Source organism: Amia ocellicauda, chromosome 11 (genome assembly GCF_036373705.1).
Source record: "Amia ocellicauda isolate fAmiCal2 chromosome 11, fAmiCal2.hap1, whole genome shotgun sequence".
Taxonomy (NCBI): domain Eukaryota; kingdom Metazoa; phylum Chordata; class Actinopteri; order Amiiformes; family Amiidae; genus Amia; species Amia ocellicauda.
In genome coordinates, this window is record NC_089860.1 from 28,920,802 (window position 1) to 28,942,057 (window position 21,256).

The 21,256-nt window shown below is 38.7% G+C and overlaps 1 protein-coding gene across 1 annotated transcript; it reads left to right on the forward strand.

Annotated features, from left to right (window-relative positions):
- Positions 1–1,659: 1,659 nt before the first annotated feature.
- On the forward strand, positions 1,660–20,790 carry maco1b (macoilin 1b). The gene is made up of 11 exons (XM_066717309.1): positions 1,660–1,926; positions 8,215–8,356; positions 8,525–8,651; positions 10,096–10,219; positions 11,279–11,457; positions 11,923–12,427; positions 15,150–15,308; positions 15,679–15,861; positions 16,764–16,884; positions 17,336–17,510; positions 18,306–20,790. Exons 1-11 carry the CDS (start codon positions 1,847–1,849, stop codon positions 18,506–18,508), a joined length of 1,998 nt encoding a protein of 665 aa, XP_066573406.1. The 5' UTR covers positions 1,660–1,846; the 3' UTR covers positions 18,509–20,790.
- The last annotated feature ends 466 nt before the right edge of the window (positions 20,791–21,256 follow it).

A 21,256-nucleotide genomic window follows, 5' to 3' on the forward strand; every position in this document is an offset into this window, starting at 1 on the left:
CTGAAATAACCACTCGTTACAACCGAGGTATGCAGCAAAGCATTTGTGAAGCCACAACACGTACAACCTTGAGGCGGATGGGCTACAACAGCAGAAGACCCCACCGGGTACCACTCATCTCCACTACAAATAGGAAAAAGAGGCTACAATTTGCACAAGCTCACCAAAATTGGACAGTTGAAGACTGGAAAAATGTTGCCTGGTCTGATGAGTCTCGATTTCTGTTGAGACATTCAGATGGTAGAGTCAGAATTTGGCGTAAACAGAATGAGAACATGGATCCATCATGCCTTGTTACCACTGTGCAGGCTGGTGGTGGTGGTGTAATGGTGTGGGGGATGTTTTCTTGGCACACTTTAGGCCCCTTAGTGCCAGTTGGGCATCGTTTAAATGCCACGGCCTACCTGAGCATTGTTTCTGACCATGTCCATCCCTTTATGACCACCATGTACCCATCCTCTGATGGCTACTTCCAGCAGGATAATGCACCATGTCACAAAGGTTGAATCATTTCAAATTGGTTTCTTGAACATGACAATGAGTTCACTGTACTAAACTGGCCCCCACAGTCACCAGATCTCAACCCAATAGAGCATCTTTGGGATGTGGTGGAACGGGAGCTTCGTGCCCTGGATGTGCATCCCACAAATCTCCATCAACTGCAAGATGCTATCCTATCAATATGGGCCAACATTTCTAAAGAATGCTTTCAGCACCTTGTTGAATCAATGCCACGTAGAATTAAGGCAGTTCTGAAGGCGAAAGGGAGTCAAACACAGTATTAGTATGGTGTTCCTAATAATCCTTTAGGTGAGTGTATATCACTAATTCAGGACAAAACATTAAAATATGAAATATAAAATAGCAGCTGAAGCAGAATTTACATATAGGGCTGTAACATTAGAATTAATATAGAATAGGGATATATTCTGTAAAATGTGTGTGTGCATTTAACAAATGATGAGGGGGGGGAAATACTTCATGCAACTTCACAGTCCTGTATCAAATCACGCTCAGCTGTTAGGTTTCTGCTGAGATCAGTGTTTCTCAAACGTTGCATTTTTAATGTCTTGCTTTATCCGAACTGTCTGCGGAGGATTGAAGCACATTGAGCAGACGTGTGCTGCACAGCATACACATCATACCATACCAAGGGAACAATGTCATACATCGTTTACTTCTCACACTAGCTTCGTACTCTGCCCACATTTTAACCGGGCACTCATTGGACAGTGTGTTACCAACTGCGTGTCGCTTGCAATATCATTGGACCGGCTACGTGCCAATCACAGCCAACAGTTTGTATGCTCCTGTCACTCGGCTACGTAGCGCTCATTGTGCTCAGTCTTTCCCAACGCAAGTAGCGTACACAACAACCAGAGAGAGGCCGCCTCTTTGGGAACGCCATTGGCCAACCATCCATACCTGATTTGTCCATGGTCAACCCCATTGGTCAAACAATGCTATTTTGATGAAACAGTTGTGTCCCCGCCTCCTTTCCCCTTGTTTGGTAGATATTACATAAGTGACTGCCGACGAGGAGACGCGATTGGCTGATTTCCATATCAATCACAATGATAGGCCCTGGTTTTCGGCGTGATTGGCCGTACGAGCTGTCAGTCAGTCCCGGCTGCGGTGTACGTCGCAGCGTATCGAGGCTGCGCTAAAAGAAAAGAGGAGGGTCTAGAGGAGAGTCCTTTTATTTATTTCTTTGTTTCCACTGGAAAAAAATAATAACAGCGATCCATTTTTATCATTGTTTTTATTTATTTTTTTGTCCGCGTAAAAAAAAAAAACTGGAAGAGATTGCTGGGGGGTTTAGAAAGCCGAAGCGAAGGGGAGGAGGATGAAGCGGCGCAATGCGGACTGCAGCAAACTCCGGCGGCCGTTAAAACGGAACCGAATCACCGAGGGTATATACGGCAGGTACGAGGGGGGCTTGGGGACGGGTTCACACGGTTATTAGGACGGCCCAAGAGAGCCTCCGCGCCGGGGCCGTGTTGCCTGGCGTCCCTCTCGGTGCTAATGGTCCCAGGCTCTGCAACAAGGTGACGAAGTGAACACGGTCTGTTATTGTGGTTTAGGCCCAGGTTTGCAGCCTGGGGTTCTCCTAAAACACGACCCCGGTCAGAACATGGGAAAATAAAAATTGAAGCTCCTCTGGAGGACAAACAGCAGAACATAACACCTTAACTGAATACACATTTCACTTGCATAATGGCCCCACTAAATGACACTTAAGCTGTATTTATGTTGTGTGTTTTATCAGATGAAGTGTACACGTAGATCAGTGCCACTGCTATAGCTTGCTAACTATATACTGGTGTTATGGCCAGTGGTAAGAAACACGATGTTAAAAATACCTTTTTTAATTTAGTATGCTCAAGCCATTGATACATATAATTTTCCCATTGAGTGCTCTTTAATTTGCACTTCTGTTAGGGGCATGATCGGATAGCCTGCCTTTTTGCTTTTATTTCATTGGAAAGAAAGAGGGGTCTGATTGTCATGGATATTTCAATTTTCAATAAACCATCTCTCATAGCAGTTATATAAACATTTATTTTCATGCTGTTATTTTCGGCTCCCTCGTAATTAAACAAAAGTTCAGTTTGCAAAGATTTGATTTATTTTGCAATATGTTTAATTTTACTATGCATGCTAAATGACTGTATGTGTGTGTGTGTGTGTGTATGTATATGTGTATAATATATAATGTGTGTGCATTATTGTTACATTTATTTTAAAACATTCATTTCAGAATAGTCATGGGGCATTGTAATTTGACATGTTTAGTGGACATCCAATTTCTTTGTAATTAAAGTAGAATACAATTCGTGTTGTCGCATTTATTTTAGCTGTAATAAGTGCTAACTGGTATTTTTAAACTTAAACAAATACTGGAGCTGCTTTTCAGTGTTGTTCTCCTAAAGCTGTAAACGTGTAGGCTATGATCTATATTACGCGTTTGAAATGAAAAGCAGATTTATGGGATTTTCAAAATAGTCATCATGTCAATGGTGTTTAGTCAGGCTAGATTTGTTTAAGTGGAACTCAAAAATGAAAAAATGAGTTGTTCTTGCAGAATTGTGAGGTGTTCTTTGGACCGCACACGTTCATGTTATCTAACTGCCAGTTTCTTCTCTGGTGTGGGATGGGGGTGGTGGAGTCTATAAAAAAATATTAAAATCTAAAGGTGAAATACTTTTTAAATGTATTTTTATTTAAATAATCTAATTAGACTACCCTTTACATCTACATCTCTGTACAGTGTGAGATCCTGTATGTTGAAACACAAATTGCACAGCAGATTTACCCTGTGACAAAACACCAATATAGATGTGATTAACTCTAGTTCTCTGCTGTAAGGGGTTGTGTTCTACCTAACTTAATGGTTAGGGTGATCCTTTAACCTGTGTTCAACCCTAGTCTAAGATATATTCACATAAAGCATAGCCTCTAAATTGTGAATATCCATGGAGAACTTCGTAGCTCTCTTACTGTTTTCTCTCTCTTAATCCCACCTAATTTTTCAGTATCTGCAATTTAGATACATAATAATTGTGGGGGTGGGGCACAGACCAAATCAATTATCTGATTAATGTTTATGTAAGCAGCAGAATGGTTCAACCACTCTTCAGTGATAACTGTTGAAATATATGTAAATGTCCCCTCTGGGTATAAATGTAAGCCGTGCCTTTGATCTTAATTAAATTTCAGTTGCTTCTGAGCTGTACTGACATTTGTCATAGTTGCATTATCCTGTTAATAATGAATGTTATCACCTCCCCTCAGTCCAGGTAAGCGCACACAGTTTGAGTCTTTACTGGAGCACCATTTCCTCTTAAGGTTTATTCAGATGGTGTCAAAGACTAAAACAACACCAGCATTAAAACATGTTTGTTTCATATTGATCTTTTTGTCTCAAATTATCTTATGTTTCTTTGTTGCTGTTTTCCCATATTTATCTGACATGTGATTGACTTATCAGTTGTATCAGATTACTGTATCTGAAACTTTGTTGAGAACAGGCCCTCATTGTGATGAGCCTGCACTGCAGTTGTTTTTAACACACATGGTGCAGTAGATGATAAATATCCATCTCTAGGTTGGTCTTTTTAAAATGTTGATGCATGGCTCATCTCTGTTCTTGTGCATTTCTTTGCTAGTCTTACCTGCTGCCTATTAAAAGATGCACACTAAAAAGATTGCCCTGCTTTACAACTGTTGCCTTGTGGCACTATAATCCAAATGGCTTGGGTGATTCATGTATGCCCATTTGGGTTTTATTGATTATCTGACAGCACTGAGATATACAAGTGGCATTTGTCACAGTTTTAATTTAAACTGAATAATAAAAAAGATGCATGTTTTTCTGTGTATGTGTGTGATAACTCTGTAGCCAGCCTTGTCTGACAATAGTCAACATTTGGTTTTGATATTTAACACTATAGGCTAGTTCATTTCTCTATTTTATAACTGGTTCTATATTGAGAATCATTGTTGCTTGGTACATTCTTGAGTATCAGATGTCTTAGTTGTTGAGTGTTGTCCCAGGAATGACTGTGACTTTGTACTCTCAGCAACTTTTATGCCCCAGTTGAATATTTACACTAGAAGACCCTGTAGGAATTAAAGTTCACATTAAAGCTGTGACTACTGATTACTGATCTTCTTGCATCAGGTTTGAATTGCATCATACAAACTTCAGAATACATCCTATTAAACCCTTAAGCACTTATTTTTGTTTTTGCACCCTAAAATACATGTTTTGCCTTAAAATACGCCCCCGTGTCCTTGAAATATATACATATGTTTGTGTACATGCATATATGTCATCAGCATCAGTCTAGGCAATATTGATAGACTGCTGATTGAAGGCTTCCCAAGATGTTTCCTCTTGCTTCAATCTACAGCTATGTCACACCTGGAAAGTTTATGATTTAAACTTCACATCTTTTATGTGCTCATCTTCTAGGTCTTTTTTAATCTCTTGGCATGCATTTGATGGCTTCCTTTGTCTATCTTTGATCTCTTATTCTTACAATGTACCCATTGCCATATGAACATTTTCACTCTGTTAAATTGTCACCTATTTTGGTTTGTTCTCGGATCCATTCATTTACTTTTCTAGCTATTCATACATACATCTTTCCATGCCCCTTTGTGTATTCTGAAGTTTCTATATCATTTTTGCATTAAGTGACCAGGTTTCACAGGTTTCAAGTGAGCACTGGCAGTGTGCATTGATCAAACTCTTTCTCTTCAGGCAAGTGGGTAGTTTTCCTTTCAACAGGGAAAAAGGAATCCAGTTTAATGGAGCTTATTTCAACAACTTATGATTTGGCGATTGACATAGTCATGTTGGCAAAAACATCTGAAGAACCTCCGGTTTCAATTTTGAGAACTTTCAGATGCAAGAAAACAGGACTTTAAATGGACCTTAGTAAAACAAGTCATGTTTAACATTTTTGTTAAATTTAAAAAAAAAAAAAGTGAAGTAGATCAACGGATACTTGAAGTCAAAAGTTGTCTGCCTTAGACAAAAGCTGTGCAGATGGAGATATTATGGAATATACACAGTGCCTGTAGAAAGTCTATACCCCTTTGAATGTTTTTTTCACATTCTGTTGTCAGTGCCTCAGTTTCATGCATTTAAATTAGGATTTTTCTGCTTATCTACACACACTACTCCACACTCTTCAGGGGAACAAGTTTTTCTTGTGAAAAAAAGTATATTAAAAATATAGAACTGAAATAACATAATTGCATAAGTCTTCATCTCCCTGAGTTAATGGAAGCACCTTAGGCAGCAATTACAGCTGTCAGTCTTTTGGTATAGGTCTCTACCAACTTTGCACACACATCTGGCAACATTACAAAACTGTTCAAGCTCTGTCAAGTTCCTTGGGGAGTCTTGATGGACATCAATCTTCAAGTCATGCCTCAAATTTCTGAGGATTTAGTCCGATGCGATCTGTGTAGAACTACTGATAGTGAGGTACCAGCTAAGTTTACATTACATTACATAACACAGGAGACGCAACACAGGTATCAGTCAAGAAAACGATAACAGACTTGGCAATGTGAAGAGGTCTTTATAGTTCAGTACTAGACATCTCAATTATATTGATTATTAGTAGTATTAGCAGTAATATTGGTAATACTGAAAATAAACATCTTGACTAATAGACTTTTAATACACTTTCAGAGAGCCCTTCACACTGCAACATTAATAACCCCTTCCAGTTGAAAATGTAGTAATTTGTAATACACTGCAAACGAGCCCAAAAAACGAAGCCATATGGTTTAATGTAATTTTCTTATAGCTGGAGATGAAGGACATGGGAACAGAGGTTGTGTGATTGGCTAGGATTAAGCATTTTGTGCAGCAACAGTGGTAGCTGGGTTCAGGTACCCAAATTTGATTTGATTCATGCTGCAATTTATTTTTGGGTGATTTCTTCTGCATTTTTTCACTCCTTTTCTATTCCACCAGTAAAGAAAGTATGTTTGAACTAGGTGTCGCATACATTTTGACCATGGAAATGTGTAGAAAAAATAAGTTCAGTCAGTGTAAACTCCTTTTAAAGAAGAGTGCTTACCAGGCAGCATTTCCTGATTGTTTTGACCAACACACCAGAGTTGGCACAAATATGGGTGTGGAGTCCAGGAGAATAAAAAGAAAAAATATTTGGTAAACTGCATCTTTGCAAAACCTCTGATTTAAAAGTCACAGTGATAGTGGGAACTGAGAAGTGCTGTTTAAAGTCTTCTTGTTCCCTTAAATCAAGTCTGGCAAAGTTTGCATGGCATTTTAGAATTGCTGTTCTCGGTCATAATTGCTGGAAACATTTTAACCTAGATGGAAAAAAACATATCCTACCAAAGTTTTCTCTGTTCCAGTTTTATTTTTAACTTTCCACAAAATATCCAATGTAACATTCTAAGTCACTGTAACAATTAGTATATATAACGTGTATTGGAACAAAAGGCTAGGTCTGTTAACAGCTGGGTTAATAATGCTGTCTACAGAACGGAGCAGGATCTGTGAGCAGGAGAGATGAGAAATGGTGTGTATTAGAATTAGAAACCAATGCAATCCATTTTCAATGTGTCATTTCATGCCACATTTCATGGTCTATGACTAGCAGGGCCTGTCTTTTGCAGTAGGGTTTTGTCACTCACTTTTCTTGCTGTATTGGTCATGTTTGTTCTTTAATCTTTATAAGCCGATTGAAGAGTGTCAACAACAAACATTGTGAAAGACAATGTTGGATGTAGGAGGCCTGTCAGAATGGGTTGCCTTGTGCTGGATGTATAAGTTCCCAAGAATGTGTCCTACAGATATTGAATTGCAATTTGGTCATACTGTGAATTTGGGGTCTGCTTCATATAAATTGAATTGTGTGCATAGGGCATGATAGTCCCAGTCAGAGCAGCATTGAATGGAAGCTGTATTAATCGGAGCAGTATTGGAAGATTAAGGCTGACAGTTTCTCATGGCGTTTCTTAAATGTGTATGGTGTTTGTCTGTGCTTTTCATTACTAAGAACAGCCTAATGCTGTAGTGTTATACCCTGTTCCACAATACACCTGTGAATAGTTAGCATCCTGTTATTTTTCCAATTACTCATAAGATAATCATCATTTTGTTGTGTGGTATTTATAAAGTCAAATTAGTAGTTGGGCAGACTGTAAGAAAACCCTTAAAGAAAGTAATTGTGGTGTATTCTGAAGTATTGCCAGAAATAGGTGTATTTAAGTTTTTTTTCCCTCCTGTGTTGATTTCATAATACTGAAAAGCTGCCACTAATGTTTGACATGGTTTTATTTTGCTATTACTATGCTCCCCAGTTCAATGGTTTAAACCTAAACAAACTGGAAGATAGTCTAATTACATTTTCACACTAGTATGTTTCTGTTAGAAGTACAGTACTGCTTATGTAACTGCATATTTCCTGCTAACTTGTGTTTAGCATGTAGCCTACATTAATTTCAGCAATGTTTTATTTGTTTCTTATCAACATGGAGGTGTTAACATTAAATTGTGGAAGTATAGCTAGAAATTATCCATATGATTATTTGTTGAATGGAGTTATATTTGTATTGGCTCTGTAAATGTGTATTTGCTGCTTACTTTATTTTTTCCTTTTCCCCTTAAAACTGTCCTTTAAGAAAACATTCCCTCTCTCTGTTCTGTTCTCCTTGCAGCACATTCTTGTACCTCAAGTTCCTGGTTGTCTGGGCACTGGTTTTGTTGGCAGATTTTGTCCTGGAGTTCAGATTTGAGTATTTGTGGCCATTCTGGCTCTTCATCAGGAGCGTATATGATTCCTTCAGATACCAGGGTCTGGTAAGTATTAGCCTACTTCATCCTTAAAAAATAAATGAATACAAATAAAAGAAAAGACTTTGCCAAGAATTAATTATTTTACATTCATAACCATGTTTTATTTTCCTCTTTCTTGAACAGACATAATAATACATTTGTTTCCCTTTCCCATTTTTCCCCTTTCTCTAGGCATTTTCAGTGTTTTTTGTTTGTGTAGCATTTACATCAGATATTATATGCCTGCTCTTCATACCTGTACAATGGTTGTTCTTTGCAGCCAGTACATATGTATGGGTACAGTACGTTTGGCATACAGGTAAGTCCTGTATTTTTTATGATCCAATTTCCATTATAGAATAAGAGAATCGGTGTATAGCGAAATGAACCTATAATGTGTAGGCCTATTTCTTATTTGAATTCTGCAGTTTTCTGATGCAGAGAGTCTGTTCTGTGTGAAATTGGCATACTTCCCACTATATTTTTCCAATGTGCATTTATTATATGCATCAAAAATTCCCTTAGACATTATATAGGCTAGTGTTCCTTGGATGTATTGGGCAGAATGGGGACTGTGTCCATGCATTGTGTCCCCTAATGTAGGATCCAATCTCGCCAAGGGTTCTCTTTATCACAACAAACATTTATTCAGGGGTTATTTGCCTGTTGACCAAAACCATTCTTGCTCTTCCAGTCCCCCTGATAAAGGTGTGTGACAGATATATATTTCCCCCCCCTCCTGAAAGGTTACACAGAACCATTGCTTCCATTGTTTATTTTGCTTGCATTGCGGAGTTAACAATTATAACCCTTAACTGCATTTCCTGAAAAATCCCACACTGTCACCGATGTGCTGCTGTAACAATTTTCTTGATGTTTGTTAATGATCTCGGTGTACATTGAAACACATAAGTAGCGTATACCTCTTTTCATAAATGTGACACAAGAAATATCAAACACACCATCTTTGTTTGTTTGTTGAAAACTAGGAATACATATTATAGATGTCAACTTAAAAATGAGGGCAGCTTAAGAAATATTGTGAAGCAGTGTCCGAAGATGAAGTGGACTGGAGATGTTGCCTTACTGATCCTAGACATCTGTTTTTAAACCCCTGCTGTGTCAAGCTCCTAAGAATGGCTGGGAAAGTTTGTGACTTGGCTACAGAGCCTTTTATGTAAACCACACTGTATGTGATTCAAGTGACTCATTTATTGCTGGACATAAATGATTGAGAGCTGTTTATTTTATATGTATAGATTGCAGTTTTCAAGTGTATTTGAATATGCATTCAAGGATAAACAAATAGGCTAATATTAAAATATATCTAGTTTCACTAGCATGGACTGTTTACATGTGGCAATTGATTTAGTATGACTATTCATAATGACAATTCGATTTTGAACAGTGTACAGACCTGTTATGGTTTAAATGTGGGAAAGATTTACAGTAACAAAAATAGCAATTGTCTTGGTATCAAGAGTCCATTTCAATTTGGGAAACATTTAAGTGCAGGGTTGCAGAGATTCTCAACCACTTAATTAGCGTAAAACCATTAGTATCTTTTCTAATATTTGTCACTTTCATTGCTTGTCATCTTAATACATTTATTACGAGAATTGCACACCAGTCTCCAGTACCATCATTACTGATTAGCTGTCGGCTGATAGATTTCTGAAAGTGAAAGCAGTGTTTTACATCTGAAACTTTTTGCATCATATGTGTATTAATGTCTCCTATTCCACCTCGCTTCCCCTGTACAGAAAGAGGAGTCTGTCTACCTACAGTATCCTTATGGATATTGTTCGTATATATAGAAGCAGCAATCAGATTCAAAGATCTGAAAAATTTCCACGTGGACTTGTGTCGGCCGTTTGCAGCACACTGGTAAGCAGTTTGCTTTTCATTTGTTTAGTTGCTTTTTGTTGTTAACTTCTGTTTCAGTATATCAAATGCAAGGGAACAATTATTTTTTATTCTCTTCTCAGTTTTTTGTATGTGTGTCCTTTTTAAAATCTATTTAATTTTAAGAAAATCACTACAAATCTTCCACCTGCCTCATTAATAAAGCATTCTATTCTTTATCATGAGAACTGATAGGAATGTGATTATGCTTTCTTAGTTATATAGTATTTGAGGTGTAAAATAAATATAACCCATCAGTATATTCTCCTGGTTGTTTGTGGTCCATCCTTTCAAAGAATTGGTTTGCTGGATTTGTGTTTTATAGTTCACTTTTAAGGGAATGTAAAGTAATAACTTGATTAAGGCAATTCTACTGTGTCTCTCTCAACATTCAAGGCTGATGGCACCAGAGAACCATTATCTGCATATTTTTCACATAATGGCAGTAAGCTAAGCAGGGTTTGTTAAATTAGCTATACTTTTCATTAAATTACTCCCTAGGAAACGGCACTGCCTAAAACAGCAAATTATCACAGTGTTTGTATTGGAACAGAATGTAAATTCTCAGCTGGCAAGGGTATTATGTAACATAATAAAACAACCACTCTTACAGGCATCCTTATTTAAAATAACTTTTGGAAAGATTTAAGAAATTGGTCTTGGTCACAACATTCCTACACATGGGAAACATTGCTTTCAGAAGGTCATTATAAGTGATTGGAACCCTCTTTCATTCCAGCGTGTTCTAAGTGGAACACAAATGAAGTGGAGTGCTATTCCATTCATTCTAAACAGGTTACACACGCTCTCGGTCCTCTTTGTTACCCCAGTTACATTAAATGGGCTGCAAATGGTCCAGAGCTGATACAGAAAGATTTCAAATGCTTAAAAACATTGCAGCCTGAAAAAATACAAAGCATCTGTGCACAAGGCAAAGGCACTCCAGGGTTTTCCGACACACATCACTTAAACGTCTATTACCCTATGATACTGTGTTAATGGCTGTTTGTTTCTTCTTATTTCACTCTCTTCCCCTCCAAGCATTGGATATCCTGTTGTGACACTGGGTTTCGGTTTCAAAAGTTATGTCAGCTACAAGATGCGGTTAAGAAAACAAAAGGAAGTCCAGAAGGAGAATGAATTCTATATGCAGCTCCTCCAGCAGGCATTGCCTCCCGAACAGCAGATGCTACAGAGACAAGAAAGGGAAGTGGAGGAAGGTGAGACGGGCATCAAATATTACTACCACAGGAAGTCCCCACCCTCTCTGGAGAATCTGGGTGTTTGATCCAAGTTTGCAGTGTTGCTATCAATTTTGTCTAAGGGCTTCAAAATTTCTCATTTTCACATTATGGTTATTGCCCTTTTTTCTTAATTGTGTCCCTGTTTTCCAAGCATTTAGAATTGATGTTTTGCCGTTAGCACTTTATTCATTTACACCCTTTTTGCGGATCCTATTGACACGCCTGCACTCCTGCAGCGTAGCAGCTTCTACAGATCGCATTCCCATGAGCTCCACTGCTGTCAGATGTATATCCTGTTAGTATGAAAACCCCAGTTTTTTAATATTATGTAGCATTGGCTTATTACTGGCTCAGTCTACCACTCCTGTCAGGTTTTAATGGTGTGATCATTAAATGCATTACTTCATCTGCTGTATTAAACCATATTGTGCTTTGTTGCAGCTGCAGCAGCCAAAGGGATTTCAGAAGTGGATGCCACACCAATGTCACAACACAATGGCGTCACGGCCACTAAAAAAATAGCTACAACGTTACCAGAACTCGAATACAGAGAAAAAGGGAAAGAGAAGGACAAAGACCCCAAGAAACACAACCTTGGAATAAATAACAACATTTTGCAGTCTGTAGACTCTAAAATACAAGAAATTGAATACATGGAAAACCATATCAACAATAAGAGATTGAACAACGATCTCGTGGGAAGTACAGAAAACCTCTTGAAGGAGGAGACGAGCACCACGTCTTCGAAAAATTACAAGAACGCCAGCGGGGCCATCAACTCCTCGCCCCGCAGTCACAGTGCGTCCAACGGGAGCATCCCCTCGTCCTCGACCAGTAAGAACGAGAAGAAGCAGAAGTGCACTAGCAAGAGTCCTAGTGCCCACAAGGATTTAATGGAAAACTGTATACCCAACAACCAGCTCAGCAAGCCTGACACACTAGTACGGTAAGCTGCCTCAAACAGTCTCATGGGGTCAATACCCCTCGTTAAGCCTTTACCATTATTACTCTACTATAGTATTCTCGTACTATACTATTATTAATAATCTTAATATTCAGTATTGGGTTATTTTTTTTTTGTGTCCACTGGTTATGGATTTGGTCAGTGTTGTTGTTTTTTTGTGTCACTGCAGTGTAAAGTGTCCTTTAATTATTGCTCAAGCCCTTCATGAAGATGGGCGTAAATACAGCACTAGACTAATTGTGGAATATTTATTAAATACAGTGGCAGAATTATTGGCAAATCTGCAATGCGACATGTCATGAAGTCCAGACATTCTTCATCAGTTCTGCAGACCCACGTTTGCGCTGTGTTTTTGTTGCTGTTGTCTGTGTGATTCTGCAGTTATTTCTATTCAGGAAGTTAGAAAAAGCCCCATATTTAAACAAGGTAAATGCTGTAAAGATTCCTGTTATAGGAGTCCTATGGAGGATTTTTAATCAAAAAAATCTATCCTTGAGCATATCAATGCATTTCATTCCTTACGTATTCATTTGAACTGTGAAATGGGAGCTCTCCGATGCTTACAGTGCATCTTTATCACTTGAAGGTGTATGCCAGGGAGGTGCTACAGCTGTTGACAAAATTAATTAAATTGTTAAACCAGCAAGACCCCTTGTTGGGACAGCATTACACAGATATTGACTCTGCCTTCAAAACCTGAGATTAAGTCATCAGCGCATGTATTAATCCCACCACTCAATTTGATTAGCACTGAGATCTTGCAGCTAAAACCCCCTCAGCCCTGGTACTTTATGTGAGATTTCTGCTTTGTGATGATCAAAGGAGAAGCGCATGTAAGGTTTTTGTAGCGCTCACCTTATAAGAGTTTAGATTATGAACAATGCAGAGGTTTAAATGTAGGACAGTTTCGTCTCTGTGTTCTACAGTCTGATCTGTTTTACAGAAACTTTATTTTAACTGTTTTAATACTTTTGTATTAATATTTTAATTATTTTAATACTGGGTTGTGGGTTTCACATACCGTATTATTATAATACTGAAATCTTGCATGAATTGGTGCTTTTTAGAAATCCTTTAAGCAGGTCTTAGCATACAGATATGGCCAAAACCTTTAAGATGTACATTAATAATACAAATGTAGATTCTTAGTGTTTAATCATTTTTAATCTTTATGTATTGTATGTATGTTTTAGTAAATTAAGCAAATTTGAGGTTGTGCAGGAAACAGACCTCTCCCTATATACATCTGTCCACCCATCCACACTTTATGCCTGGTTCAGCAGTGAATACATATTTTTAATGACATTCTCTACTGGCCAAACTGAATGTAATATTTTGTAAGTATATTGTAATGAACTGAAAATGCATGGAGTGCAAAGCTGGAGATTTTAAATGGCTTATCTTACTGATTTGAAATGAAGTTGTTCCTCTAGCGCTTGTTCTTGTTATCACAGGATGAGTTATTTGCAAATATGCTATAGTGTTTAGGTAAGTACTCAAAGGGTTTGTTATTGACAAATGAAACCTACTATTTTCAAAAAGCATGGGAACCTGTCCTCTTGTCTGCAGTGCAGGAATATGTTGCACCTCAGCAGCCCAAGTGACAGAGAGGAATTAAGACGACACAAGACTGGTAAACGTCTCTGAAATGGGGAGCTTTGCATTTGCTGCTCTTTAAAGCTGATGTGTTGTGTGTGGTGCAGTCTTGTGTAGTCGGTACATAGCTTGGGTCAAAGTCACTTTCCTTTGCAATGTTGGAACATCAAAGGGAGAGCGTGTCAGTACAGATATAGAGCGGGGTGTAAGCGGAGAGGCATTCAGACACCGCAGCGCCTCCATGTTGCGCTCGCAGCTGTGGGCTGATCTTCAGCGGGAGGGCAGGCTTGGGGTGCTCACTCTGGGGGAGAAAAGACTCCATTGAGCAACGCAGTGCCTAGTGATCCTGCACCCTCTTTACCACTCTGACTGATTGCAGTGTTCCCCTGGTTTGTCCTGGCAGAGACTCATGGTTGACCATGGTTTTGTCAACTGCCCACTGATCTTTTACCACAGTATTCTGCAGTGCAATTAATTATTATTTTTATAAACACTTGTTCCTTCTGAATTTATCGTGATATGATATCATAAGATGTAGACATAATTGAAAACCATTTCATTTACTGGCTTTGGAAGTTATGCAGAGAATGTTACTATACCGAAATAAAAAAGGTGATTTTTAAAATAACTTATTACCATTAATTAGTATTCCAATAGTTTTTTTTTCTTCCATATTTTTATGACGCATAAAAAGTAATTTCTGCATTCATTATTAATTGACAGAATCAAAACGGTTTACTTTTCACTCCCATACATTAAAATAAATAGTTCCACAGTTGCTGTACCCGTAATTTTGAGATCTGAAATTTATTTTGACTACACTGCCATCTAGAGGTCTTAACTAGCATTTCAGTGCTTTCAATGTATATTCAATTCTCAAGGGAATTGTTAAAAAAAAAAAAATACACTTTTAATAATACAAAATGAAGTACTAAAATCCCTACCTTGCAATATGGCAAGCCTCTGGGTAATGTAATCCATAGCCTTTGCTGTATGTTAACCTTAGCTTTATGATAATGTCTCAGGATTTATGTCTGAAGTGAGACATGCCTTCAATGTGACCTCTCTCCTTCCCTGTCCCTCCCTCTCTCCCTCTGCGGCTGCACAGGCTGGAGCAGGACATTAAAAAGCTGAAGGCAGACCTGCAGGCCAGCAGGCAGGTGGAGCAGGAGCTGCGCAGCCAGATCAGCTCTCTCAGCACCACCGAGCGAAGCATCCGCTCCGAGCTGGGCCAGCTGCGCCAGGAGAACGAGCTCCTGCAGAACAAGTAAGAGCCGCGTCACATCGGGGCACCGGGACCCACACACTGGCTTCGGCTTTCTCATCCAACCAGCAGCTGTCCTTCTTCTGAAATACATGTGCACTGCTTTGAGTTGTGTATAAAACCCAGATTACCTAGATTTTAAATGTAAATTGTTATCGTGAAATCCACACTAACATTATTTGTTTGCTAGATCGACCTTGCAACATTTTTTGACCAGTTCATGCTGTAGAGTTACCAAATTGTCAGGATACTGAAGCAATAATTAATCTTAAATGTATTTTGCTTACCACTTTTTCACAACTTTTTCCTAAATGTTTGATTTACTTACTATTGAAGGTACTTCTTAATGGCAGGAGTCCATGTTTGTCTCTAGGTTGCACAATGCGGTGCAAGCGAAACAGAAGGACAAGCAGACGATCAGCCAGTTAGAGAAGAGGCTCAAAGTCGAGCAGGAAGCACGGGCTATTGCTGAGAAACAGCTTGCAGAGGAGAAGAAGAGGAAGAAACTGGAGGAGGCCACGGCGGCCCGAGCGGTGGCCCTGGCTGCAGCTTCAAGGTACCGTGTGGCCTGGCCAGACCTTAAAAGATCCCCCCTCTCTTTGGCTGACTTGGCCTGTAACACACTATATGTAAACAAGCACTCCTGTGCCCTCTCACTAGGTGGCGGGTCACCTGTGATTCTCTGTTAAAGCTACTTTTCCTTGAAGTTCATAGAGAGTGACTGCTTGTGCTCCCATCAATTATGAATGTTGTCGACTACAGCAGCTGTGGGCTCAGCAGTTACCCTGAGATTATAAAAAACTGAAAAAGTGCCCAAGGCATCATTGTAGCAGCAGCCGACAAGAATAGAAAACTGAAGCGCATCACTGATTAGTAATTTATAAGACGCGCATTTTCAGTTTTCTGGTTTTAGACCTTCTGTGCTCATGTGGTTTCAAGTTGAAACAAAGTTGTGACATTGTTGACTTCTGCAGTGGATTGGAGTAATTATTTTGGCCGAGCACAGAATGGAAAATATGCATCATTTTTGGCCATCAAACAAGTGTCCTTTCAAATGCCCTGCTTCTCGCAGTTCTGCATTTGAAAAACATTGTGCACATTCTCTGAGATCAAACAGCTGGTGGCTATGGAAAAGGACATGGAAGGGGAAGTCATGGATGAAAATAAGGCACAGCAGGAACATAAAGCTGACACTATGACATTGTGATGTTTTACAATATGTTACTTATAACTGACATTGTCATAAAATGTGATCTCATGGCGCAGTAATGACACTCCCACTTACAAGCAAATGTGCTCAGTTCCAGCTCTGAAACCTTCTACAGAAATTGAGTGTAGTTATATCGTAATGTAATCCACCCCTGAGCCAGTCCCCCGTATGTAATGATCGGATTTTCTCCGTTTGGAATGATCAGCCTGGAGTTTGTCCTTGACCAGCTGCTCGTCTTGTTTCCTCAGAGGCGAGTGCACAGACACCCTGAGGAGTCGAATCAGGGAGCTGGAGACCGAGTGTAAAAAATTAACTCTTGACATGAAGGTCAAAGAAGAGCAGATCCGAGAGTTAGAAATGAAAGTGCAGGTAAGTTGTGAGGTATGGTTTTGATGGAATAGTTTTTTACGGTTTGTTTTTGTACTTTTGTCTTGCACTGTTCCTGCACATTTTCCAAATATAAAGTGTATGTGTATGTTAATGCTTCTGATGTGTAGCAATGAAGATCCATTTCTCTTCAGTGAATACATCCATGCCTTGCCTTTCTGATGGATTTATTTTGACGTAACTGAATTATTTGGTGTGAATCCTTTTGATCTATGGACTCTTATCACAGCGAGTTGTATTCCTGCCAGTAATAAAAATGTAGGGTTCAGTTTACAAAAACACTTCTAAACCATTCCATTGAAAGCTCTTGATTTTATGTGTCATTAATAACTATATTGAACATTCATCATTGCTGTACACAGTCTCTTGCTTTACAATGTAATTGTTTTTTTATCTATTTCATTGAATGTAAACTGTCCTTCTGCTCCCTCAGGAACTACGTAAATATAAGGAAAATGAAAAAGACACTGAAGTATTGATGTCAGCGCTTTCAGCCATGCAGGATAAAACACAACACCTCGAGAACAGCCTGAGCGCAGAGACACGGATCAAACTGGACCTGTTCTCTGCCCTGGGGGATGCCAAACGACAGCTGGAGATTGCACAAGGTAGGCCCGTCTGAAGAGCCAGCGCCCTGCACTGCGTGCCTGTTTCTGAGGGGCTTCGGCTGTAATGCTGAAATGCATCGACCTTACGTCATCCCGAGTCCGACAAAGCTGCTTTGCCATTTCCTGGTAGACCATAAAAACAAACTGCACACAATATAACAGTGAGACTTGGTGACTGTAGCCATTGGCACTGTGCCTAACTACCATGCACAGTTATGTGTGAGTGATACGTTTGTTATTGTGTATTCTGTTTTTAGTTTTTTGTCTTTTTTTTTTTTTTTTTGCAGTATATCATTAGGTGACATTTTAAACCTTTAAAAACCTGTACGAAAATGAAATTTGATTACTGACTGTTCTAACAGTGATTTGTCATGCCATTATTTTTATTACAATAAGAGCCCATTTGCTTTTCTGGTGGTGAGAATAATTTCTTCATTTGGATTTAAAGGAGTGGCTGTGTTCTGTACATCTTTTCACTTGTGTAAATGATACAGACTTGTTTTTCTCACTGTTTTGGAAGCTTCAAGGGGCTTTCAGTGTGAATTATGTCACCTTCTAAATATATCCGTGTGAAATCGGCAACATCAAAAATGTGCTTTACAGCTTCCCCATGTACTTTGCAAAAGATCCAAAATGTCTGATACATTTGTAGGAATACTGTACTATTTAGAATATATGAAATCTATATATAAAAAATGTTTTTGCTTTGGTCAACAAACAAAGCCACCACAATTAAAGCCAAAATCCACGACTTCAGCTGGGTGTATAGCAACTTTTTTGTTTGTGTGTTTGCAGGTCAGATACTCCAGAAAGACCAGGAGATCAAGGACCTGAAACAAAAGATCGCAGAGGTGATGGCAGTCATGCCCAGCATCACGTACACTGCAGACACCAACAACATGAACCCTGTGGCCCCGCATTACTCCTCCAAGTTCATGGATTCAAGCCCCTCCGGCCTGGATCCAAACGCCTCCGTTTACCAGCCCCTGAAAAAGTGAATGCCCACTTTTCTTTTCTTTTTTTTACTTTTTCTTTTGCCCAGTTGAAGAATTACTCAATGTGTTCACGTTGAGCGAGAGGTTTTTGGTTTAGTTTTATTTTTGTTTGTTTATTTTTCTCCCCCCTGGTCAAGAAGACATTGTATTGTGTGACTGTATTTGTTGTAGTTAAAACAAAAGACAAAAAAAAGGGACATCACGTGTCGACTAGGACTTGCCCAACGGTTTGTTTCTTGTAAATGTTTAGAAAACCTCACAGAACTTGGCGTATATCTTTCTTGGTCAGTGCATAACTGCTTTATATATATATATATATATATATATATATATATATATATATATATATATATATATATATAGATAGATAGATATATAGATATATATATCTTTTCCCCTTAGTTGATTTATGCCTTCATACTTTTTTCCTCATCTTATAATAATAAAAAAAAAAAAAAAATGTATGTCCTACTTGATAGCAGGGGTACACATCTTTCTTAATCTCTTCTGTCTATGGTAAGGAAAGATAAAAGCTGAACATGTAGTTGGTTTATTTTGGGTGAATGTGTGGTTAACATCTGTCTGTGTTAAAAAATGTAATGCAGAACCATTAGTGTTACATGGACCCTATTGTATTGCCCTTCTTTTACAATAAGCATATTTACGGCAGAATTGATTCCTTCATTTCTGCTCGGGCACTTTTATTGTTTTCATCGAGTATTATGAACATCGACGGCATACCGAGCGGCACTTAGTCACCTGTTAAACTTGAGGATGGGGCCCTCAGAGGTAATTTATTTTTTTTGTCCGTTTTTAAAGTTGTGTGTTTCCAGGATTTAACACTGGTCTTATTTAATGCTGGATCATTGAATTACTGAATAAAAGTATTTTTTGGGGAGGGTGGGGGTACTGTCCCTACAGTCTGCAGTGTTCGCCCCCCACACGACACTGACACTGTCCCATCAAAGTGCTGTTACGATAGACATGCTGCGTTGTGAAATGTGTTACTTTTTTTCTTTCTCCATCAATGGAATAGGACGAAGAATCGAAGCGAGTGTTAGTACAGGAGGGTGGGAAGAGAATGGGGCAATGATATTCATTATGCTAAACACATCCTTCCTCTCCTATTGGACCAAATTGACTGAGGCACCATTTATCTAAGCAGTGATACTGAAATAATTGTGACATGAAGGAGAATCCCGAAAATGGTTAATGCTGAATCTTCTTGTGATGTCTAGTTAACTGATTTGCCAGTTTTCATTTACACAGTGCCTTGACAATGGACTATTTTTCAAGGGGAAATATCAAACGACCTCTCTAGCTCTTACCCTGCCTCTTCATTTAAAAAAAACCACAGAGTCTACTGCAGCCTGGACACGAGCTACCGCATGACCGCTTCCTACGTTAAGAAGTGACAGTTTCTTTTTTCCTTGCTTTTTTTGTTTTGTTTGTTTTATTCTGTTTTTGCCTGACAGATGTTGCACCCTAAAAGGCATGCAGTGAAGAAAGGGAAAAATAATTTAAGATGGATTTAGTGCAATTTATATATATATGTATTTAAAAGAAAAGGCTTTTAATCTGCCAAATGAAAGGTGTAGTTCTTTTTTTGTTGATCATGCTTTAAAGTTAGCAACCACTTGTTTATAATGATCGTTTTTTAGCTGGACGTCGATTCAGTTTATGTGCCAAGGGAAGGCCGTATCTTTTTTTTTTTTCTTCCTACAGATGTGTTAAATTGAAATGTATTGTAGAATACATTGGCAAACAATTTTGTAAAGGTTGTATTTAAGGTGCTAAGCTTGACATGTGTATGTAACTTGCATTTCTAGAACAGAAAAAATCTAAAAAAAACAGCCTTCGATGTCACATTTGCAGTAGACTCTGTAAGGGCAATAAGTATTCAACCTTGCCATTTTATTTTCATTTTATTTTATAAAGTGAATTCTTTCACATCCTGCTTAGGGCATAACATACATTGAAAATAACTTTTGGGGGAAAGACCAAACAAAACTGCGATGATTAGATTAGTATTTCGCTGTCATCTAAAGTTCTGAATCACCTTGTGTATTCACCACCATGGAAAAGTGTTGCAGGTTGCAATGGCGTCATGGGTTCTTGAAGCTTTGTGAACAACTTGGAATATTGTCACCAATTTTGTGTTGAGAGTAAATCCTTTTTATTTCCCTGCTGCCATTTGGGCACTTGTTCCTTTATATAACTGATCTCGGCTGCATTCTCTCATTTCTGTGGGGTTTACAAGGAATAAACAATTTTCTTGCAGATGATGTTAGGCCGTCTCGAGTTCTTTCTATGTGTTGGAGTGCGTGTGTAAGGGAACTAGCAGGGTTGCCCTTGAACCTTATCCCAGCACTGTTACACTACACTGAACACTTATCTTTACTTCCCCCAGTTGTTCAAATTTCACTGTATTCCAAAAAAGTGATGGAACCAGATTCCCTCTCCTGCTCTCTAATTGGCCCACAGGTCAAATGCTGTGCTGGGAAAATCACCATGATGATTGGTATGAATTGTGCAATTGTGATTCTTTGGGCAACAGTTTGTGTGCTGCTAAGATTGATTGTTCCATACAGCTGCCAACGCAATAACACACCTTGTCGCCACATGACTGGGAGTGCTGTCCTATCAGAGGTGAGGAATATGAAAAGCTTGAGTTCAAACTAATAGAGCAGCCCAGGGAGAATCTGGAAGGGTGCAACTGGTAGAGGCCAACTTATCTTTCCGTACTAGGAT